General features: G+C 40.0%; 1 protein-coding gene across 3 annotated transcripts in view; it reads right to left on the bottom strand.

Moving 5' to 3' along the window:
• The window catches only part of LOC129188826 (adhesion G-protein coupled receptor D2), a 102133-nt gene extending 76684 nt beyond the window's left edge, over positions 1-25449 (bottom strand). Inside the window, exons 1-20 of one of the 3 annotated variants that reach the window (XM_054789854.1) lie at positions 25238-25449; positions 25107-25143; positions 24757-24781; positions 23900-24124; positions 20543-21184; positions 17671-17862; positions 15171-15244; positions 14799-15083; positions 13099-13210; positions 12738-12875; positions 11487-11589; positions 9482-9593; positions 9054-9109; positions 8830-8956; positions 8427-8530; positions 6030-6132; positions 5359-5512; positions 5080-5213; positions 4634-4749; positions 3215-3335 (exon numbers count right to left, since the gene is read on the bottom strand). In XM_054789854.1, the coding sequence (XP_054645829.1) occupies positions 3215-3335; positions 4634-4749; positions 5080-5213; positions 5359-5512; positions 6030-6132; positions 8427-8530; positions 8830-8956; positions 9054-9109; positions 9482-9593; positions 11487-11589; positions 12738-12875; positions 13099-13210; positions 14799-15083; positions 15171-15244; positions 17671-17862; positions 20543-21184; positions 23900-24124; positions 24757-24781; positions 25107-25142 (2859 nt within the window). In that variant the 5' untranslated portion in view covers position 25143; positions 25238-25449. The remainder of the gene's footprint in view (positions 1-3214; positions 3336-4633; positions 4750-5079; positions 5214-5358; positions 5513-6029; positions 6133-8426; positions 8531-8829; positions 8957-9053; positions 9110-9481; positions 9594-11486; positions 11590-12737; positions 12876-13098; positions 13211-14798; positions 15084-15170; positions 15245-17670; positions 17863-20542; positions 21185-23899; positions 24125-24756; positions 24782-25106; positions 25144-25237) is intronic. The other 2 variants (XM_054789855.1, XM_054789856.1) reach the window with 2 other exon arrangements.
• Positions 25450-25572: the final 123 nt, after the last annotated feature.

Here is a 25572-nt window from a genome sequence, read left to right as displayed (position 1 = left end):
AATGCAGACATGTGCCTCACACGCTTTAAAAAGTATATTTCAAAAGCTTTTCGGGAAATATAAGCTGGTAGATATTGCAGAATATAAAAAAAATATATATATTCAGCCCAGTAGACAACATTTTGGGATATTTGACTATCATCACATAATAAGTCACAAAAGGCGGCCATTTACAACAATGCTTACTTTATGTCATACTTGTGCCTTTACCGCGCAGCCTTTGGTCTGAGGACAAAAATAGCCGTGTTAACACTACGCTAATCTTTTTTTTTTTTTTTACTTTGAAGTATCAAACCACAATTGGGACTGGGCAAGTTAGCAAACACAAAAGGACTAGTCTGATGCCAATTTTAGGACGAGGGTAATCAGTCAAGCAGCAACTCTCTAGCAGCTAAGAAATATGATGTGCTTTTTTTTCCTCATTTATTTACCGGTTAAAAGCTCGGTTACTTTTTGTACGATTCAGTTTTCGACAAATAATTTTGTCGAATTTTTTTGTCCAATCAAACATTGCAGCAAACAAAGTAGTCCGTTTGCCCGTATCATTTCGCAGACTCGGGCGCCCAAACAAAGCATCCCACCTGTTGGTGACTGTCTCCATGCTTTTTTGTTTTAAATTGAGGGTGACTAATACATAACCCGCCACGGGGCGAAAAGACATTTGCGAGAGACAGCGCTTTGGTAAAGAAGGTGAGAAACGCCATCGACTTCAAGAAAAAACTCGACAGGATGTACCGGAAGTCCGCATCCATGGTAAGTTCTACCCTGGCGAAGAAAGAAGAAATCAAGGAAGCTAATGTTGCCGACGGGGTAAAGGTGTCACAAACAATGGAAGACATTGAGAAGTTGTTCGTGTGGATCAACGGAAAACGCCAACAAGTTTTCAATAAACGTAAATGTGATGTTCAGTGTTCATCTGCCCATTTCATTAGTCATTTGTATTTAAAAGTGTAATTATCCTCTAGAAAAAGTATTTTTCTTTCATATTTTTGAGTGCCTGGAAGATTTACAGGATTTCCTATGGGAAAAATTACTTTGGTTTTCGTTGGACTTTTTGGAACGGATTTCTATTGAAAACTGGTGTTTCACCGTATTTATATCTTATACTCATGGTTGTCTTATATATGGGTCAATACGGTGTACAGTATCGGCAAATTCTGTGGTGTTTGCTTGTCCCTTCACAGTATTTGCATTCCCACGTCATCTTTGTGACCATTAACGTGCGTTTTTACACGTAGCCTGACAGAAGCCAGTGAGATAACAACACATACAGTATAGCAATATACATTATAGAAAAAGGAATTAAAAAAATAGAAATTACTGTAAAGTAGGGCTGCAACTGCTGATTAATCTTAGTTGATTAATCTGAACCTTGTTGTTTCGATTAATCGAGTAATGGGTCAGGCCCTAGACCAGGGGTGTCCAAACTTTTCCCACTGAGGGCCAAATCAAAGAATACACGCAACCCATGTAGATATGTTTTAATAAAAATTTTGTTTTGTTCTCATGGTATTACGACTTTATGCCCTAAAAAAATGTTTGTTAATATTATGACTTTATTATAATATTTTGTAAAATGACTGCACTTTCTTACACTTCTGTTGTTCTGTTGTTTTTGTTAGCTTTCTTGTTTAATTGTATTTTTTAAATGTGTCGAGGGCCAATAAAAACTCAGCCGCGGGCCGCAAATGGCCCCTGGGCCGCACTTTGACACCTCTGCCCTAGACGGACCAAATCAATATGAAGCAAACACAAACAGTTCGTGCTTTGGTCTGCAAACACATCAGAAAAGAGGCAAACATGTCAATGAGTGTTTTCCAAAGTCAAAGCTGACGTGTGTGAATATTTTGGTAATCGGATAGTAAGATAATAGCTCTGCTTTCGCCGACGACTAAGGAAATGAAACAATATTCACAGTTGAGAGGCTGAAATCAGAAGATATTTACATTTTTAAATCAAAAAACGATTAATCTAATACCAAAGTAGTTTTCGATTCACTGGATAATCAATGAATTGCTTGCTGCAGCTCAACTGCAATGAGAAAATGTAAGCAGCAAAACAGTGTTACAATTATCTTCAACATGGCAAAAAATACCATGCGATTTATGGCAACCAGGCCGCTTTCCATCATAATCAGACCGCAGCTAAAACAGTTATTGATTTTCTCCTCAAATATCCAGATACAGCTTGTTATTTATGAAATGGAACACGTGACTTCATTCTCCCGTGTTACTTGATGCAAGTTCGTAGGAAAATAATCTACTGAATAACTACCTCTCACCCAATGCAGCAGGTAAAGAATGAACAACTGGCTTGTCGTACGCAAAACATTTCAGCGCTAACGTGATCACAGTCACGTCGACCTTAGGCTGTATATTACAGGAATAATGCAAATGTAAAACAAACAAGTTCATTTCCATTGTTAAAATGGAACAGCTGCGTAACCACACATCTTTTTATTTATTTATTTATTTTTAGACCCCGCTTTCCGCATTCAGCTTTACCACAGACGCATAAAAGCCTTGAACGTGTGTGTATGTTCAGCAAGAGAGCAGAATTAGAATGTATAATAGAAAACCTTTCTAGTTCTCATTAAAGAAAAACAAACATGATTAAGGCTGTAGATGGCCATTTTGGAAATTGCTGAAAAGTTGTATTTTAGTTTGGTTTCACATCCAACAAGCAGAAGGCTCCATATTGTTCTTACCTATCGTACTAAAATTATACACATGGTTTTCACTCATTTATTGTATTAACTCTAATATTTTTGTTATACTAATTCTACTAATTTGACCATTGACGGTTGCATGTGGTTTGAGACCAATCGGACCAGTTAGTATATTACCATTATTGTGAATATTAATTATTACTGCTCGTTAAGAAAACACAATTTACTGCTGACCCCCATTTATTATTATAATTTATCCTGTAGCCACCATTTTAAATATTTTGCTCTTGCCTCCCAGGAGTAAAATCTCAAAATAACTGTAGTTTACACTCATGCATGTTTTATAATAATAATAATAATAATAATAATAATAATAATAATAACAATAATAATAATAATAAATATATATATTATTCTTTTATAATGATTTATATCATTTTAGAAGGAGCTGTTATTTATTTAATCAGACATTATGTTAATTAGGCTTTTTCCTGAGAATACAAAATAATAATAATAATAATAATAATGATAATGATGGGTGTGTACCTGTAGGGAATTGAGGAGGATGAAGATGTAGGCCATGACGATGGAAAACGGGACCAGGACCCCACAAAGCCACGTCAACCCGAGGATGGGCAGCAAAACTAGAACTGCTTTCACAGCAGCCCTGTGGTCACATGACACCAATCTAAGCACACTGTATGCATGCATGCAATGTTTAAAAACAAGCCTAAAGATGGTGAAGGACTAACAATAACTTTTTCAAATGGTTAATATCCTCTCTCACTTATCTAGATTCTGCAAATTCTCACTTCTTTTAGGGATGAAACTGAGCAGTCTAGGATGACTGGCTGGGAAGACTCCTGGGGTGACAACTTCCCACCGTAAATCTGATTTCATTCTGTTTAGAGTGGAATTAGTGTCCCACTCAGGTGACTGCCAAACCACACCAGCAGTGTGAGTGTGTGTGTCTGTGTGTGTGTGTGTGCATTGGAAATGTGACATGGAAGGCCCTAGCTTATTCAGCGGAGGAATTTGTTTGAGTTTCCGAGACGGCTGCCACCCAGGGGTGCCAAACGGTTCAAGGCCAGCTTTGAAAATTCTTATAGTGTGCCTACTGTGAGGCCTGCTGGGCTGAGGTGGAGGGAAAAAAATACACACTTTGACATAATATTCACCAATAGAATCGTTTACAAGACGGCTGGTGGGAAATCTACTGGATCACATGTGGGAGAGATTCACACGGATTAGCCCGCAGAGCGGTGCCATGAGAAACACAGCTGCCATGCTTCAGCATGGCAACGTGCAAAGGCAAGAGAAGTAAAGCTGAGGTCCATTACATGTGTAATTATACTGAAAAAGTAAAACCCCAACTCATTATTTTCATAAGGAAATTGAATCGCAATTGTTTATTTGATTGGGCAAGTTGCAATATTTAAAAACAGACACATTATAAAGACTAACTGCAATTGTAACATTTGATTTATTATGCAGAAATGACTTTGTGATGATTAAAAAAAAAAACATTCTATTCAAATTAGAGTTAGCAGAGTTAGGGTTAGTCATTTTTTTCATGATATAAATACCCCAAAAATCATTTATTGTTAAGTGTTTCAATAGGAATTTGTGCGCTTCTTTGAAATGATTGATTTATTTTAATACTAGACTGTATTATTTGTTTCGTTCTTTTTAATATTGTAGTAAAAAATGTAACCTCATTGTGAATCTAGTTAAAGCCAATTGGTCTGAATTAATTGTGTCTGGTCAAAAGTGAACAATCCTGAAACGGTGAAAATCAAAGTGTTTTTCTATCTTATTTGATGAATGAGCCTCTCTGTTTAAAAAAAAAAAAAAAAAAAAAAGACGAATCCAATTTAAAATCTCCCGTCTTCTTTCTGACTGGAATACAGCCAATCTTAGCAATCTTTAAAAAGAGGACAAATAGCTCCCCCCTTTGGCCAGTACCTCACTTGCTCGTAGGCTTGCTCCACCGGGCTGGCCCCCATCTGCAACATAATGGATCTCCTTTTGGCCGTGGATATCGTGATGACCACCACCCTCGTCAGCACCATGATATTCACCTGCAAAGAACAAAAGCAATAAAAATGCAGTAAGAGTAGAAAATAAATAAGGAAGGGACACAGTCATGACATGCAGAAGCCAAGGGCAAACAATCACTTTGGACCGGAAGGCACCAAATTGTACAGCTTAATAGATCCGTGCAATCATTTAGCAAAAAGACAAATGCTTTGTTTGCTGAAAATAATCAGGAAAAATATAAAAACTAAAGAAAAGTAAAGTAGTAAGATGTTTTAAAGGCACAGTTTCCAAGCATGCGATACATTTTCACGAGGCATCAGTCATGTCAGCAATGAAGAAAACATACGATGATAAGGACGTTTGTTGCTAACCATAATGATGAAGATGACAGGCCCGGCAAAACTCCAGATGACGCCGTTCTGGACACTGAGCCAACAATATCCATCCGCCAAGTATTTGCCTGAGGCTGACGCCAGTGTGATGGTGACTATGAGCACTGGGAGACCTGGGGAAGGGGTGGGGGGTGGTTAAAAGCACAACAAACACAGTCAGAAGAAAAGAAGGATAAATGCTGATTCAGCAGATGATATCTGTGATGGAGAATCACATGATTTGAATTAGATAAAAAAAAAAATGAAAATACACCGTACCCCATCCGATGAGATAGTAATACTTCATGTGTCTTTCCTCGCTGAGGTTGACGGCAACCACCTTGCTCCAAAGCAGCAGACCCTCCACCAGCATCCAGCTGAAGGCAGCCATGAAGAAGAGATGGAGCAAAGCTGCCACGAGCGTGCACGCCACCTGCCAGCACAGCAACGCACGCGCCCACCGGCACAGATAAAACTTCTATTTCCTGTTTGCGGCGCTCCGGTAAGGCAGTAAACGTCAATATTTCTATGGCGATATAGCTGAAGAAATACTGGTTAGCCTGGATTTACTGAATTTCTACACATGCACAAGCACACACACACACACACACACACACACACACACAAAGGAGCCTGTTAGTCTCTGTCCCTGTACTAGCATACCCTCTTACCACTGCACTATTTTGTTTAAATCAGGAAACCTGTAAATATACTGATAACATAAAATGTTAACATGTAACACCCGTGCAATAATCATCCTGTCAAATCAACGTCTTGATATGCCACACTTGTGAGGGGAATGGATTATCTTATAATAAAAATCACTAACAGATTTAGACCGCTTTGTGAACAATACTTATGAGAACGAGACCTTTTGTGTCCAAAAGTCTGGAATTCAATTTGTTTTTTCACCCGCTTTCACGCGGTGCGTGTAACGGACGAGTGCGCACCTTGTTGTGAATGGCCGAGCCGCTGCACAGCAGAATGACTTGAGCGCAGATCAGAGCGATGAACAAGTTCTTATGGATGGACGTCCTGTCAGACCGAGGGATGCTTGGGACAAACAAGTGGAAAATATCCAATTAAATTTAACAATGAAAGTGATGGACTCACAAAAAAAAAAAATAGCCAATTAAGGCTGATATTTAGAGAGAAAAAAAACTGACAGTATATACAGTAGTTTGTGCAGTATTAAAGGAAAAAGAGGGAAAAAAAATAAATAAATGTAATAATAAGAGTAAATAAGAATAAGCTGAATTAATGATGATATAAAATAAAGTAGTAAATATATTAGTATAAATGAATCAAAAAATAAATAGATATTGCAGTGAAAATTTGGACAGAAATGCACAATTGATTATTTAATTTTAATAATGTGTTCATGTAATTAAGAATTAATTATGGGATTCATCATTATTTCATTTAATATTAAATAATGAAATGAATGGAAGTCTTTTTTATTTGAAGTAAACCTAGTGTGCATATGTGCAGCGCAAGGTTGTGCTCACAGATCTTGGATTTTAGGACAGTCATAAATTGTGGTAGCAGCTCCTTGATGGCCTATTAGGATCCCAGTGTGACCCTAATGCTAATGAACAGCCGCAGAATGCCACCATAAACCTTTGGTGTGAACTCAGGTGTGGACAAGTGTAATTAGAAGATTAGCAGCAGTCAATCCTCGCAGCAGCGCCAGCTTCATTCCCAACCACAAAACCAATTAGGAGATCCAACAGTTGAACTCTGCCTTTCTAATCATGTCAAAGCAAGACCTCGTTGACAATTCTATGCTCCCAATAGTCTGACTTCATGCGGAAGAACCCTGACCTCAACCCTAAGAAACATTGTTGGGTCAACCTACACCACAATGATGAAAAAACAAACACTTGCCAGAGGAAATATCAAATCACCTGCTTGATGTGTCGCAGCAAAAATTGTAATGTTTTGAAATTCCTTCATTTTTAAAACTAACGAGTCATAAAGACGCTTGGCAACTAGAAACTCATTTGTATTGCAGGAGTTGGATGAGTGAAAACATGCAGAGCAAGTGTCCTGAAAGGATAGTAAGATGTACAGTAGGCCTGTCACCACCATAACATTTTCCTGGACCATAACTGTCCTACAAATTATTGCCGATAAACGATATTATTGTCAACATTATTTTGAGACCAGTTCTTCCTTAACTCATTCAATACCAGCCATTTTTCAAAGGACATCCCCTTCAGTACCGGCCATTTTAGAATGATCTTTCAAGGCACACAGAATATTGTATACTGTATATTATTCTATATATTCTATGGTTACATAAACATGGAACCTACCAAAAGAAAGATTAGACTCCCGTCTTTCATCAGAAAAAAAAAAGTTAGTTTCTACCTTTTTCTGTTGTTTAGTAATCAGCAGTAGAACATAGGTAAGTTTCAGGGGAATATTCCCGACTAAAAAAGGGAGAAAACCAGCTTTAGATACATTAGATACATTTCAAGCATAACTTTCACTTTGACGCAAATATTTTTTGCTTTTGTGGCAGCTCAAATATCTAAACAACTATACCAGAACATAACAATGATCGCATGACAACATGACAATGATCGCCTTGTTGATATTTGTGTTCCTCCAGTGCAGGGGCGTCAAACTCGTTTTCACTGTGGGCCACACTGCAGTTACGGTTGCCCTCAGAGAGCCGCCTGTAATTGTGAAAGCAAATAAATGTACAATTGCTTTATGATATTATTACATATTTGATTATTTTCTTATATTATTATTTATTTACTTACTTATATTGAAATCAGATGTCAAGTGCCAAGCAGACATTTGAATGTACAACAAAAGGTATAATTCATTTTAAATGGTGTTGGTCAACCAAAAAAATAAGACACTCTAATTGCATACAATTCAAGATTGACAGAATAATTACATTTAGCAAAAAAGAAGTGTTTTTTTTTAAACAACATTTTTTTTATTATTCAACTTTTACGAATATTTTTTCCTATAAAAGAATTGAAAAATAAAATAAATAATAATTAATACAAATAATAAAATAATGACAAAATTTATATACAAAAAAGTGTCTTTTCGATTATGATTGCATTATTTCCAGGCATTCAAAGGCCACAGAAAATGAACATGGCCGCCAGGCCTTGAGTTTGACACATGTGCTCTCGTGAAAGCCGTCCCAGTCACACACATAAGCTATTTGAACTATTGTGTTATAGTTATGTTATTTTTCGTGTTGTAAAAACACAACTATCAACTGAAGGCATCCTTACGTAGGTCAGTTAGGTCACTCATTTACGCTTACTTCAAATGCGGTTGGTGCTGCAGCACCTTGCCAAGGTGCAGATACTCACTCCAACACGGTGAACAGCATCAAGGTCACCACCAGAGCGCACAAAGATGCACCAGAGCCGATGAACGTCAGCTTGGTCAAAACAAGCTCTTCCTCGGGACTCCACTGGGACAGAAAGGAAAGCATCGGTGTGTGAATGAGGAGAGAGGAGAATAATGTTAGAGTGGGTGATCTCTTGGTCATGACAAACATTACAGGTTGAATGCTTTTAGGAGTGATGGCCTGCTAAAGACAACCACACAAATTGTTTCTTATTGCATTTAAATAGCAAAACTGGAAAAGCACCAGCAGTGCCACCTACTGGTTGACAGGTTTTACTGCAATTCAATTGCACCGCATTCACAGACTGAGCCACAGAACTGTCACAGAATGATTTTACATCATATGCATATCTACTGCATCACCTTTGGTTTGAAGTAATTCATCAACACTGCAAAGTTTGTCGTATGGTTGCACTGACAGGAAGTGACACCAGATCCAGCAACAATCACGCTGCAGCCTTCACTGGACCAGCCACTGGTATGGCTATCCCTATTAAAACCACAAAAAAGTGCACAAAAACATCACAATCTTAGTGAACAGTCTGCAATAGCAATGACATAATTACTGTTTTGCTGATTAAACTTACATGAGGCTGAAATTCCAGAAGGCGCACACTGGGGTAAATCTCTGTGCATTCTCCATCTAAGCAAAATACACCATTCACCCATTAATGCTCTCTATTTTATCTTTGATGCTAATCTCTGCTGCAATAATTACTTGCAATCTCATGCGCAAACTAATGAAAAGGCTATTGTGATGATATTCATGTGGCATGCGGAATGGGAATGGGGACATGACTGTGACTGGAGCCAACAGCTCAAGGCAAACTGCTGGAAGGGAAACATGTAGAAAAGCCTGTTTTCATCCAGTTCACACTCATTGTCTAGTTTATACCTACAATTTATGCTTATAGCAGGCGTGGCCATGTAACTAGTAACTATACTTGGAAAGATTAGCAAGGCAAATTAGTGCACAATGCAAGCTGGACCTATGAAGAGCACACAGTAACAGTACCACATGTGATAAGCCCAGCTTGTACTTGACAGCAACAGGGATTGTTTGGGCCTTGGACGCATCACGGACAGTAGCAGATATGACAGCAGAAGCCAGGTGACCAGGCACGGTTCTGAAAAGGGAACAAACCAGTGTTAAAGGCCGTTTTGTACATATAAGCCGGCAAAAAAGGCACATACAGAATTCACACGTCTTTTATTTCCTTGGTACGTTCTCTTTGACGAGACACTCTTGGGACAAATATTAAATGTAACGTACTGTGGAACCCCGCAGATTCGCCATTCAGCATTCACGGCCTCGCCAAATTTGCACATTTTGGGTCAAACACTTTTTTTTTTTACTTCAAAAGTTCAGTACAGGTCAAAACCAAAGGTAAAATGCACAGCAAATGTCTTTATGCTTCACTGATGTTTTTTCATCAAACGTTGCGATTTCACACTTCATTCAGCATTCCTTGAACGCACCATAGTTGTGTGCGTCATACATCATCTTCTATTACATTTCATTAGTGGTGAGTACCTAGACATTTTATACTTTAAATGCGTTTAATACGTCTGTGATACATATTAAGGGCTTATACCTGGATTGTGTCACGAGTGAGCAATGGCAATTGAAGAGAGAAGGGGAGGGTTCTGGAGCTGAGTCTAACCTAATCATTACAACAGTCACTCTTATTGGAAATGTGGCTCTGAAATAGGACGCAAACGTCAATGTCACGCCAAAGGGAGGATTTGGAGGGGTGGAGTGAGCCGTGTGTAAAAAATAGACATTTTAATGGGCGCATCATTTTATTAGCATAGTTAGGCCATTTGCTGATGGTAAGCAACACTCGCAAAAAGTCATGCTTACTGTATTTTGAGTTAGTAATTTGTATTTTGGGAGGTTAACACCCATCCATCCATCTTCTATGCCTCTTGTCCTCACTAGGGTATGCTGGAGCCTATCCCAGCTGACTTTGGACAAGAGGCGGGGTACGCCTTGGACTGGTCGCCAGCCATTGGCAGGGCACATATAGACAAACAACCATTCACACTCACATTCATACCTATGGACAATGAGTTGCCAATGAACCTAATGTGCATGTTTTTAGAATGTGGGAGGAAGCTGGAGTACCCGGGAGAAAACCCACGCACACACGGGGAGAATATGCCAACAGTTATACCCAACGGAGACTCAAACGCAATTTGCACCATGACAGCCAATTGGGTGGCAGTACCTCAGACTATGAGAGTATGATCGCTCGTTCCGGTCAAAATATTTTTGATATAAAACAAGTGAATTTCGCCACAGGGAGACTAATAACGTGTTGGTGCTCCTCTTCTTCCAAAAATTGCAACGTGTCAAGGCTCGCCCCCCCACATCCAAACCCTCCTGCTAGCTTGACATTAACCTTCTCCCCCAATTTCGGATCAACATTTGCAATAAAAGTGACTCTTGTAATTATTAAATTAGATTCCGCTCCAGAACCCTCCCCTTCTCTTATTAATTACCATTGTTCACTCTCGACACAATCCAGGCTGAAGCCCTAAATATGCCTCACACACCTATTAAACACATTTAAAGTAGAAAATGGGGAAGTACCCACCACTAATCAATGTTTCCGTAGCCAAACTTCTGCGTCTCAAGTCACATCACAAAACTATGGTGCATTCAAGGACCACCGAACAAAGTGCGAATGACTGAAGAAAAAAACATGATCAGTGAAGCATAAAGACATAAACATGTCAAAATTGTGGGCTTTCTAACAGTGGCACATGTATGCTGTACATTTTATGATTGTTATTTATTCCCAACCTACAGTCAGTCTTTACCGTTGAAAAAAAATGGCAAAAGAATAAAATAAAATTAAAAAAAGACGGAAAATCTGCAAATTTGCGGGGGTGTGAACATTGAATCGCAAATGTGTGGGGATCCGTTGTACTCCATCACTTGACTCCAAATCGCATACAGCATTCATATATCCACAAAAGATGATTTTACAGTATATAATCAATAAAAGGCAAACCTTTTCACTTTCTCTTGTTCACTGAGAGATGGCTCTGGCGTAGCAGATAAAACCTCATTCAGATGGCTGTAGTGAGTGTGAATAAACATCACATCCTTATGTCCTGGAAGAAAATAGAGGGGAAAAAAGCAACCAGAAGTTTCCAAATGATGTAATGTATAACTGAGTAGCAGTAAGATTTTCTTTTGCAGTTGTATCTCATCCTCAGGCCTTCCAATATTGTTTGCTTAGAAGAGTGCAGGGCCCAAGATTGGTGACGGCCATTTAAAAATTCAGCCAAGTATGCTGGAGCAAGACCGTTAATGGCCTTGAACACAAACAGGAAGACTTTAAAATGGATTCTAGAATGTATCGGCAGCCAATGGAGAGAAAAGAGAACTGGTGTGATACGGGCATGGTTTGGGCCAGCAGGTGCATTTTGCACCAACTGGAGCCTGCGGAGGAGGGATGGTTTACTCCAGTATGGAAGGCATAATAATAATGGAGTCTCAAGCGGATTAATGCATAAACTGTTTTTTCAAGGTCCGCTCTTGATAAAAAAGGGCTTCACCTCTGCCAGGAGCTTGAGCCTCTTTCTTTGGCAGGAGCCAATCACGAGCTATAAAGGGAACTCACAAGGAGCTTGTCAACCCATTGGAAATGGCAGGAGGTCATTCCTCAATATACCAGTCTGACTTACGGTGTCATCTTAGAAGGCTAGAATCATCACACAACAACTTAACACTCAAAAGGTAGCTAAGAAATATACGGTGAACTGTTGGGGGGGCGTGAGAGGCAGGCAGGACTTTCAATATTACAGCAAACCTGCCAACATGTACACATTTATCTTACTCAACATAAAATCTGACTCTTGACTATGCTTGTATGCTTCACTGCTGTCCATTTTGTTGCACTTCGCTGGTTTCAGTTTCCAGTTCAGTCTGTACAGTATACATAGATAAATACATATTATCAGTTTCTCAACAGTATTTCAAATCAGGGGGGTGCGAAAACATTTCTGTCCCCTGGGAGCGTGTGACAGAAGCGTGAGAACCACTGATTTAAATGAAGGAAGGTCTGATGTCCTGCAGACACCCATAGAGAGGATCTATTTGTGTTCTTGTCACTCAGCATTACATAATCAATCCCTGTTCTTATTTGTTGCAAGTTGTTTTAATTCCTGTGAAGCATCGGGATGTCGTAAGGTGCTATACAAATAAACTTTTATTTGATTTGATTTGATTTTGCAGTTGTGCATGTATTTTTTTTTACCCAGTTTCTGAATCCTCTGCAGCTCTGAGTCTGGGATAAGCAGCTCATCCTGATCATTTCCCCTCATGCCGAGGTCGGATGGTTTAAATGACTGACAGCAGCTTTCTTGAGACAGCTTGTGGCTTCTGATGAACACATCTGGCCATGAAGACAGCAGCAAAGGCCCCGCAGCAAAAGATAACACAGTCAGATAACCACATTCAAAGTCAACCATTCAAATCTGACCACATATGCACGTCATTAATTCATCGGGCTAATGAAAATGAGTTGTGTTCCTCTGGTTCCTAATCACTTGTAAGCAATTCAAACTATTCTGTCTACTGTACTGAGTTATCTGCCTTGTACTATGTTGTTTCAGTACCTATATTCTTGGTAGAAAGTGAGAAGCCTCTTCCCTCAGCAAACAGCATGTCTGCCAGAGTTTCAGTGAGGTTGTCAATGCTATTGACAAGAGTAAACGGCCCCACGCTGATCTGTTGAAGAAAATCAGGTCCGACAACAAAGGAGTTTGTCAAACAAATTCAAATGGACATGTTTCATAATCATGCAAATCCTTCATGTGGAACAAAAAACGAAGTGCTCAATGTGCATCTGTAGAAGAGATCAAGGTAGCAGCTACGGTTGTGAACGATACACCGATGCGACCAGATATCCTGTCTGACAAGCGAGAGATGCGGCTGCATCGGTAGCAGACTCCTGGGTGGATAAGAATCAGTCATACATTATTAGACGAACTGATCGTAGAGACATGCACCGGGTATCGCAAGACTAGCAACTGCTTGACACTGTTGCCAACTCCTCAGGAAGACAAGTAGCTACTGGCTGTCATATAAGTCGCTAGATGACGTCATTGGCTAATTTGCATATTATTTGCATATGTTGCGACCAATGCTGTAGGAAAAAAGTATATCCTCGTAGGAGAGACAAAGAAGTGAGTAAAAACACTTTAATTACGTTTAGAACTACAAATAAACTTGATTTTTAGTGTCTTAATTTAAAATTGGTCATCACGTCATCAAAAATAAAATATTTTTTATATTTTATCTCGGTCAGCGCCTCTCAAAGTCTAGACAGCGTAATAATTACATTACATCACATTCGCCTCTAGCTTCCACCCTTTATCTTGCAGTTAGGACCACTAATTTCACTTATTACACATCTGTCTTCCATCACACGTTCTGACACGTTCACAGTGACTAAGTCCCAATGAGACTTCAGTGTAATGAGTGGTCATTTCAGAAAGATTAAAAAACCTGTATGTTTTTAGATCACCCGGCGGCATTGCGTGATTCATGGACGCGCGGAGCTCCGCTATGCTCTCAGTGTGCCGCAGAAGCTGACTGTGCACTGACCACTTGTGACTGCTTTAGGGCAAGGCGACGCTCTCAGCAGCACCCGCTGCTGCTCAGTGACAACACAAACTGCAGAACAATACATGCTTTCACTTTTAAGTCCCCAAATCCCAGAAAACTTTCCAACGACGACAGAAAAAGTTGCTTGTTTTGTCGCTAGTCGCTTTTGAGAAAATACTGTATGTCACCAAGGGGGTTTGGAATGTTGCCAGATTCGGTGACAAAACCGCCAAGTTGGCAACACTGCAGGTTGACAGGCCATCTCTTAAACAAGAGCCTGGGTTTCCGGCGAAACGATTGTCGCACATGCTCCGTAGCTTAGCATGACTGAAGACGAGAATAGCATTAGCAGCGCCCTAGCTAGTCACCAGTACAGATTTTCAACACATCAGCACAACATACGTACATTATAGCAATCTGAATTTTCCTTATTTGTTATATATTGTGTAACCTGGTGGTTGGGGACCCCTGCCTTACTGCATTTTTGCGGCTATGATGTGCTCTTTTACACATTTAAAAATATTGAATGAATCCCACTTTTATACAATTGTCTTCTTTATTTTAGAACGTTAGACTGTCGACATCAACTAATGTAACCGTTGAACCGTATCAAATCAAATCATTTGTACACTGAAAGAGATTTACATCCCTAGTAGCAACTATGGTGTCATTTTGGTGCATGTAGGACAACTGGACAGAAAGCTCTCACCCCATCGTCTGTTAGGCCCATCCACTGTTGAGCCACGTGCGGCTCTAGCATCACACTTGCCATCTTTACATAATCTGTGGCTATGGACACCATTGCCTCTGCTGCATCCGCTCTGTCCGTGTGGCCACTCGCCAGCGCCGACAACTCCATCTCCATCTTTTGAGACAGGAAGTGGACATCACTTGATGTGAGGACATTCGGGCCACCGGTCTCCACGATGTGCAGGGCAGCCTGGGTCAACTGATGCAGGAAAGCCAGGTCACTGTCCCAGTAGGTACTCTGCTCCTTCATCAACCCAAATAAAATCAGCAGTCGTCAATGAATCTGTGAATTTGTCCACAAGCATAATGAAAGACTCGAGGTTCAACTCACAGGTTTGGCTAAGTGTTCCAGTACCAATATTCTGAAGAATGCTGTCTTTGGGAAACTTCCAGCATCCAGCACTTCTAAAACCACAAATAAAAATAGAAGTTGTATCATTTGCAAGCTGTAACATGTGCTAATACTATATGTTAATGTTATGCGATACAAAAGTACCATTTAATTGAAAGGCATGACATCATCTAAAACAGTGGTTTTCCAAGTGTGAGGTGTGAAGACTTAAGAAGAGGCTCGACAGCTTGAAAAAATAAAGAAAACAATAAAAACCTGGTAGGCTGACATGAGCTATGTTAAAAGTTGATCAACATTTAGCAAAACCCAATTCCTTATGTTGGAGAAAAGATGGGTTGAGCACGAAATAGTCTCCTGAAAATCCGTATTGCCAATTTCTTTCGCACTTAAGCCTGCCTGAACTTTAAAAAGGCTGAGAAGATCGGGGATATCACCGGTTATAAACCTAACCTGACAAGCGCCTGTAAATAGGTGAGGGTTGATAAAGAGTCTCTACCATCTTCTCAGCCTTTCAAGTTCAGGAAGGCTAAAGTACTAAAGAACTGACCAGGATTTACATACCATGTCCAGACTAGGGATGTCCCAAAGGCTGCCGATCCGCTGTATTTGTGAAGGTCTGATAATATCGACTTCCGCCACGAGATCGGGCTGATCCGGTTGCCGTATCACATTCGTAACTCTGAGCCACACTCCAACATGGTAGGTGCTGTAATGCGCGCCACCAAGAAGAAAGAACACAACACCACCATGCAGACATGTCCGCAGTGTACCGTGGTAAAGTTAGTTTCACGTTGGACGTTGAATATTCGGCTCTCTAACTACAGCGGTAGTTCCCTCTCACTGTGCCCGGACTGCTGCGTCATGGTGGAGGGAGCTCGTATGGGAAGTGCCACTCTGGTTGCTTATGATAGGGACCGCAAAAACACTACGAAACGGCGGAGAAAAAACTTGGAAGCTCCTGTTACGAAGCGTGAATGGAAGCTAGCGGGGTTCGCTTAGTGTAACTAGTGCAGCTGTGTGTGTGCGCGACTTCACCGTGTGACAACAAATGACATCTGTGTCAACATTTTCCTTAGTCACAAGCACGGGCATTACAGTTTCTTGAAGATTTGGTAGCAATACGTGCTGAGGCTGACATCCCATTAGAAAAGTTAGCTATCGGTAAGCTACATCCATTTCTCAATTACTGGACAAAATGGGCCAATGACGTATTGCATCAACAAAGGTAAGGATTTTTGCATTTTATTCACTAACCCAAATAGCACACACTCAATGCTGGTAAAATGAGTGGAAAAGGTAAAACACTGAATTCTAAAATAAAGTCATCTATTCTAAATCACACCACCAATTGATCTACACTAGGTCCCCAACTTACGAACACAATTGGTTTCAGACGACCGTTCTTATGTCAAATTGTTCTTAAGTGGGGGAAAAGGTAATATTACCAATGATGTAGGTACTACATGTACGTGTATACATATACAGTATATGCGTATGTATGTAAATATGAGTTTGGATGCAGTAGTAATATTAAACGAGGATAATTAATGAAAAAAACAACAATAAAAGTGATATAATAATACGTAATGATAAATGTTATTTACCTTTGAAGAGGAGTGGCCGAGCATACGTCGTTGCTTGTGGTGGAGGAGGAGATATTGAAAAAAAGGACAAATTGTCGTCGTCATTAGACTCTTCTAAAAGAGGTAGTGTTCTGTGGGTGGTGTAGAATTAAGCAGGCCTATTAACTCTTCATAAACTTTAATCACACGCTCTGTCCGGGTTGTATAATTTAGCTTTTTTATTTAGCTTTATCTCCCCATCTTCTAACTCTTCCTGTGTTGGTCCCATTAGCGCTAACGCTGCCTCTGTTGGTCCCATTAGCAGTGTCACAGTGCCCTCTACTGGTCAAGCATGTACAGTAGCAGTATAAATACTGATTGAGCGACTACAAGGCAAAATAAAATAAAATATAGACCAGTCGGCTTGTGTTCGTATCCGGGACCTAGTGTATAACCATTTCAAATGATTAATCCTACCCAAAAAATATTTTGAACGCCCATTTTTTCCAGTTTTATCTTTTATAGGATGGACTTTTATTGGATTAGGGACCTGACTCTCAGAGGTTTATTACAAAAATCAAACAATATTGTTGGTCATGCTGTGCAATAAAAAAGTAAATTCAGCAATACTTTTGGTTGTTTGGTTCCCACATATTCATGTTTGTAACAAAAGCTTCTTATTATTGAAAAAACAAACAAACCAAAAAAACGATCTGTAAGACTATAAAAAAAATCAGATAGGAAGCCAAAAAATGTGGATTGGGACATCCCTAGTCCATACTCTACCGAGTGTTTATTGATGGATGACGAGTAGGGGAAGCCCCAAGCTCACTGTCCCACACTTTGGAAAAAAAAAACCTTCAATATGCTCATAGAACTTGTGTGATGTTATCGCCATACACTACAATCGCTGGTACCTTTCTTAAACTGGCAGACAGCTCCTCTGTAAGAGTCACACTTCTCCAGGCTCACACTCCCGGTAGCAGGGTCAAAAACACCACATTCTTCCCCAGGCGGAGTGCTGTCGACAAACGTCACAGAGAACGTCTGCAAGGCATTCCCCTCCAAGATGGAGTCCAAAAATGCGTGATCAAAGGCGGAGATGTTACCTTGTAAGATAAAAGGGTAAAGTAAACTCGTCAAATGAATCAATTGTTGTGACCATCAACAAAACGTGAGATGATTCTCAGTGAATTATGCATGAACGTCAACCACAAAACTTTTGAACAAGTCCAAAGTCTGTTGATTTCAGTTGAGAAATTGAGAAAGAGTCTTTCATGTAAACGTATTTCATCAGCAGTGGAAACCAAGAATTCAACTACGGACTTTCACTTGTACAGGGCTTTTCTACCTTCGAGGTATTCAAAGAGTTCTGACTGATGACGCAGCATCAGGAGTGACTGGTATCTTTGGTATCTTGCCCACTGATATTTTAACATGGTCATGGGAGGACGAAGGATGGAACCAGAAACCTTCATGTTGGGAGACGAGCACTCTACAACCAGAGCGATGCCGCTACTACAGACTATTATATAACTATCCAGTAATTACAAATATTCTTACAATCCGTGAACATAGAATAAAATCAGGACTTGGTCCATTCCAACTTTCTTCTATCATTGAGGAAAATTTGGGAATGCATCTGGGAAATATTTTGTCCAATCGTCCAGAAAACCATGATGACTGATGTTGGACCTGAAAGAGGGCACATAAGGTAACCATCTCTGGTCTAGTTGGTCCCAAAGGTTTTCAAGGCGAACTTGAGGTCAGGGTTCTGTGCAAGTTGTTCCGCATTAAACTCATTCAAGCATGGCTTTATGGACCTTGTTTGTGTGCACTGGGACACAGCCATGCTGGAACAGACAAGGGCCTTCCCCATGTGCTCACACAAAGTTGGAAACATACAATTGTCTGATGGACCTCGGTAAGACAAACAATTAAGAACGAAGGGACAACTGATGACACGTGTTTCCATACATTTAGATATATACAGTGGTACCTTGGTTTTTGTTGTTTATTAGTTTCAGAAGTTCAGACAAAAACTGAAACATGAAAACCGAGGCAAAATTTGGCAAAAAACTAAAATCGTACAAAAACTGTGGCGTATGAAAACCGAGAGCTGTCCTCGCCACTTCGCCCTTTTATATGCCACGGCTTCACTCTAACACAGTTTTTTAAAACACATTAATTAAAAATCAATGCTGTTTTTGGTTGACCATAGCCTATTATTATCCATATTTAGGCAACTTTTACATATTTTTATTCAAAAGATGCATTCAGACATATAATATGATGTGTAGTATTCTACACTGGTCACTAGGTGTCAGTAATGTTACAATGATGAAACAATAGCCACCGCAGGAAGTGCAGTGTAGAAACCAGAAAAAAGGAAAAACGCCAAGGAATTCTCCAAATGTGTGAGTCTATAATATGTCTTATTGTCTCTTGTTATGTCCTAAGGTGACTATAGGGGTGTTATTTCATGTCTAGAGGTCTCTAATGTAAAAAATTGTATTTAGAAGGTTTTAAACATGTTTTCTATGCTCTAACTACGGAAACATTCCATTTATAAATAAGAAATCCTACTTTCAAAATGTACTTATCACAATCGGGTGTGGAAGCGATAAACGAGGGATGACTGTAGATCTTTGATGCACGCAATGGACTGATGAGAAAAGAGACATGCAACATTACTGGCACTTTTTTGAAAAAAGATTGTCTGTAGTGTTGTCCTGTAGCAACAACTTCAGTAATGTGTTACTCCGTGTTCAGTTCCAGTGGGAGGAGAGTTTTAGACTCTCAGTACCCACAGGGGACCATGATGTCAGAACCCGGACAGAGTTTGTTTTGAAGGGTGGATTACGAGTGATGTGAGTCACAAAACATTTACAAGAACTGTAAGCAGCTTAAATGAGGTTGAGCAGAAGGAAACATCAGGCAAACGACCACAAAGCCATTAAACATGAACAATGAGCCCATGTGTTTTAGTGTGTATTCAAGTCTGTTGCTACTGCGAGTCATTTCAGATATACCTGCTCTTAAATACAAGATGCAATGAACCAGCACTACCACAGCTCTGCAGTTTAACTACCGCTTTCCATTACACCAAAACCGGCAACAAAATAAATCAGTCTTAGTAGCCGTTTGGAACAATCGCGTGCCTATTTTGGTGACTTCATAAAAACACGCAAAAGCCGCAAACTCAGCAGTATTTTTAAATATTGGGGCATTGAAGCGCATTACATAACACTTTTGAACGTTAGAACTCCGTGCACTTTTTTTTTTTAACACTAATCTTATTCCAGTAATTTGAGAAACACCGGGACTAGCTACTTTGAACTACTAGCCTGCATACCAAAGTGGCCACATTGCTTTTAGGCAAGCTTCTGATAATGACACTCGCTTGGCGGAAGTAAGGACAAGGGGACAGACATTGACACAGACAGAACTTTTCAGGGTTTTTTTTCTTCCAAAATGTTTATCTCAGCTAGGTTGACTTGCCAAATGGGTGGGCTCCACACGTAAATACGTATCAGATTTTTGGCACGGAGCTGTAAAGTGTGCAGTCCAAACTGGCTTACGAATGGTCTCTAAGTGATTGTTTTTCTGCACAGCAACCACACCCAACTCTAATACCCGTGCAGCCAAACTGCATTTGACACTAGACTGCAATGCCTTGTGCATTCGTTTTACTTTGTACAATGGCAATAAAGTTTCTGATTCTGAGTCATCTGCTTTCATTTCAAATGCGGTTCCCATCCCCATGATGCTGAAAGCTGCCCAGTATACCTTTACATGGGCTGCTTCCCCACAGCTTTGTAAGGGAGGACTCTACTTCCACGGATGCTCCGCTCCACTTGAAAATCAGCCCAGATGTCGCTGGTGAACACTCCTTTTCCATAGTGTCCATTTCACTTCTACTCAGTACACGATCCCATATGTGGAGCTCGGTGACGCTTCCTGAGAATGACTCATCCTTCTTAAATGAGCCCCCAAAGGTGTCCTGCTCCTGGCCGATAATAAAAAGTCCATCTGGCCCAATGCTGTCAGAAGAGTTCAAGCCATCCCCAGTGTAGACCATGCGGCCATCAGTTAATAGTGTCCAGCGTCCACCATTCTGCTTCCAAGAAACGCAAGTCCAGTGCCAGGAGCCGTCGTGGTTGAAGACTTCTTGGTAAGCACCATGAATACCGTGCACTAACAGAGCCAGCTGAACAGGCTTTCCTTGGACCAGGTTCGCACGGAGCTGGAACTCATTAATACGGGACTGGATGGAATAAGAAAAGATGGTGGAAATTCCGTAGCAGTTAGGGTCGAAGCGTAAATAGGCGCAAACAGTCACTGCGTCCAAGGAAGGAAACTTGAGAAGAAGACGGGCATTCTTCCGGTCTGAGCGCCCAGTGAACTCCAGAATCAAAGTCTCAGATGAACCTTTTTTTGCACCCCACATAGAGACAAAACAGAGGCATTGCCATAAAGCAAAACATATTTGCACGCCACTCTATGAAGATAAAAACTAATACAGATAAGAACTGGCTGTAAGAAAGTGGAACCTCTAAAGTCAAACACAGTCTACTTCGATACAGATAGACATAAAACGCTAAGAACATTTTGATATAACGCAGCACGTTTGCCCTCACAAACACATTAAAATGGGAATGTCTCCTTCTTACCGCACCTCATTTACACCTGCTCTGCCAGAGAGACCTCCGCAGATGCTACTTTTCAAAAAAGAAAGCATCTTCGTCACATACACATGAACGCACAGGCGACAGTGCGCAGGAATACGGCGGGAGACAAATATAGAACGCCAAGCGTTTTGTGAGGTCTGATTTTTTTTAAGCAAATGTATTAATCTTTTGAACGCATATTGTTTTGAGAAGCCAAAGTCCATACTTAATTGTCCCCGGCAACTAAGTGGAACTACGTTCTTCATCACAGAAATCTGACCAGAACTGGACTTAGGAGACCAAGTTGTGGGGGTAAGTCGCTGTTATTGGGCTACAATGCTGATGGGGATGTCATACAACTTCATGTCCAAAAATCCGAACTATCCCTTTAAGGAACATGGCAGTTTGGCCCCTACTAGGTGGATTTACAGTGGAACCTTGGTGAGCATCATTAATCCAATCCAGAAGGTCTCAAATGTAATCGAAACCTACGCTAACCAAATCCATTTTTCCCCATAAGCAATCATGTAAATCCAATCAATCTTTTCCAGAAAGACAAAAAAGTTAACACAAAACACATTTTTATAGTTTCACATGCAGAAAATACACACACTACCGGTCAAAAATTTTACAACACTAATTTCTCTGGAGGAAAAAGCTACATTTTAAACAGTTGATCTTTTAAAAGATGGTCTGTCGCTGTGATTGGCTGGCGACCAGTCCACGGTTTACCCCGCCTCTCGCCCGAAGTCAGCTGAGATAGGCTCCAGCATACCCCTGCGACCCTAATTAGGATAAGCGGCATAGAAATTGGATGGGTGGAAGATGGTCTGTCTCTCTTCTACTGTTAATTGGCTTCTTTCTTGCCATTTTTGTAGCAGCAAATGACTTTCTCCAGTACAACTGATGTTCACGAGGGTATAGTACCACAGTGTGTTTTTACGCAGACAGAGGAGGTAGTAGGTACTCCAGACCTTGGAACACCTGTAGGAATGAGCTGCACCAACCGCCAAGGCTTGATCAACCTCCACTTCTGCACAACAGTTTTAAACTGTTGACCCATTTTGTGGTCCCTGAAAACAGTATCATTCTGAAATACAAATAATTTTTCACTTTTGGGTAACCTTACCTTTTTGGGCTGTTCTAAACTGTTTGACCAGTAGTGTATAAATGAGGAATAAAAAGGGAGAAATGAACATTTAAGGTTACGTTTAGCTTCACTGAGGACGTTACTGTTGCCAAAAACACGACGTGGCAGCCACACGCCACCTTTGTGTTTTGCCATGAGTTATTTCTTGAATTCAATAGTTTCTCACATCTTTTCTTTTGATCACAGCTGCAAAATAACCCACAACGGGGCCAAAGTCATTTTCAAGTGCCAGCATTTTGATAAAGGTGACAAACAAGAAATGTGTTGATCTCGCTGCCACATTGTGTCTTTGTCTTAAATGAAGGTAAAAGTAACCTTAAATGTTCATTTACCCCTTTCATTCGTCACTGATATGCATTTAGAATCGTTTTATGCATGTAAAACTAGAATTGTAAAACTAAAAGTGTGTTTTGTGGCGTAACTGTGTTAGTTAGCAAAGAACCACTGATGACATCGTAGTCGGGTGACGAAGCTGACTTCCTGTTCCTGTTTCCATGTAGTGGCAAGCTAATAGGATGCTAACAAGGACGTTTCGAGATAAAAAGCCATTAAGAACACAGTGCGACTCATGTAGTATATTAACAACACGACGAGCGCCATATTGTACGAAAACCGGAGAAAGTATGCAAGCCGAGGCAAGAATTTTGGCATAAATGTTCGACATCAATTGAAAAACACGCTAACCGGAGGTTCCACTGCTTTGGTTTCACTTTTAGCTTAAAGCTTGATGTAAACATTATCAATGATACGAAGACATAAACACGTAAAAAATGTTGCGTTTTCTAAGAGAGGCTCTGACATGAAAGCAGGTGTTGCTCTTCTCAACGAGCAGCGGGTGCTGCGGTGGTCCCCTGCCCCATGTGAAAACACCCACATTAAAAAATTACAACAGGAAGGCACATAAGAAACATCTTTTGTAGTTTTAAACATATTTATCGTGCTTTTCATCTTTGTTTTTTGTTTTTTTTTTTTAAACTCACTTTTTCACAAGGCCATCCCTCTCAAGTACAGCGTCCATTGCAATCACAGGCAAAGGCGTCATGGCCAATTACGTAAATTAGCTGATGACATCTTACTTCACCACTTGCATAACTTTTCATTTCTTTTTCTCTTTGCACCCTTCCTGTTACAAACGCTCCAACAAAAAGCAAAACACATGCTGGTTTAATCCTCCGAGATGTTTTATGCTACTTTCGAGGCAATCTTTCCCAAAAAATTGTGTTTCAAATACAAAAAATAAAGTGCCATTTGCCTTTAGAGGTTCCATTGCAATTCTGCTGTTAATAAATTGATGAAGTATATGCAAAAATGGTACACTGAACCTACTTTGAAGATGAGTGGTGAATTTCTGGCCAATCCACGCAGCTTCAGAAACGTTCAAGGACGTTAAGAAGTTGTTTATCTCTTGGTTCTCAACCGGAGTAGAGACACTGGCTAAGGACCCAGATCGCTGGTAACACCGTTCTCTTGCACTGTCCCATGGCAGCTCATCAGCAATGTACTCATAAGATGTCTCATATGCAACTGTCCTGGTTTCCAGTGTAAAAGCTGCTAAAATAAGATGTTTTTAAAAACAGACATTAGTGGAGATACGTAGAAAAGGCCAAGACAAGGTGATTTGAGGGCTATGGCACTAAAACTACCTACATACAGTATGCTGTATGGATACTATCACTCATCAGACTAACCATGCTTACTCTGATTAGTCACATCATGTCACCACATAAAATTAGGGATATCCGGCCTTTGGGTGAAATTTCAAGATGAATGTCCAACTCCCTATTGGACCTACCTTTTGTGAGTAGCATAGATTTCCTATTAAACCCAAGGATGTGTGTTGTGTGAACACAGAGGAATAAGGGCACCTGAAGTATACTGGTACTATTCCACCACCCTTCCAGTAATAAAACAGAAACAGAAATGATGCAGAGATGTGTGCTGACAGTGTATTCTAAATATGGCTCCAGTAAAGTATGACTACAAACACATCCCATTACATCTTATTAAGTCAAATCTATATTAAGCATTGTTGCAAATTGTTATTGAAAAATTCCACTACTGTCAGTAGTTTGAAATATACAATATACACTATAGTGCAAGCATGAAAATCTATATATTGTATTAATATGTTTGCAAAATTAATTAACTTTAGCATTTATGCTAAACAAATATTAACAACTCACCTGTTAAACAGCAATGAAAAAACACCTGGAAAACAATTAACAGTATGTTTAACTATCCAATTTGTACAACAAAAATATATATATTTTTTTAAATTGTTTTTAATTATAACAGGTATGTGATCTATGAACGATCCAAGAATGACATACAGTATGCCTTTCTGAAAATAAATAATACATTTTTAAAAAATACAATATAAATTATATATATATGCCTTTCTGTGAGTCTTCCAGTGTTTCCGTATCTCTGGTGCAACCTGCTGTGGCACTTTAACATGCAAAATGCGCATTATCACCCAACCTGAGTGGAAATATTAGCATGTCCAAAAACTGACTAGTAATCAAATACTTACAAGCAGGCTTAAATCGGGAGACATTAACCGGTGCATCCTGAAAATCAAACACCTTAAATCAACGGGGAAAGTTATTTGAACAACTTCATGTTACCTTATGTGTAAAATATATAAAAAAAGAAGCGTCTTACCTTAAATAATTTCCCTTGAAACTTTTAGCACGTCTGGTCTTGAACGCAGCATCGATCTCTCCACTTACGTTTCGAGTTTACCAAATACTTGTTTTTCAATCACTTCGTCATTGGAGTAAAGAGTTTGGTGAAGCGGGGAAGCTGTAAAAGTGGGTGTAACAAGTAGAAAAAGACAGCGCCCCGAAGTCCAAGGACCCTCTGAGGTCCTTGAACGTCTCCTCTCTCCCGAGTCTGGATTGAGGTTTGCCCAATGACGTAATGCTGGGAGCATTAATCACTTGTATGGCTTACTTTCCTTTTCTCCACACGTTGTGTGGTTCACAGCACTTGCTAAA

Source organism: Dunckerocampus dactyliophorus, chromosome 10, assembly GCF_027744805.1.
Source record: "Dunckerocampus dactyliophorus isolate RoL2022-P2 chromosome 10, RoL_Ddac_1.1, whole genome shotgun sequence".
NCBI lineage: Eukaryota > Metazoa > Chordata > Actinopteri > Syngnathiformes > Syngnathidae > Dunckerocampus > Dunckerocampus dactyliophorus.
This window is presented reverse-complemented; position numbering and strand designations above follow the sequence as displayed.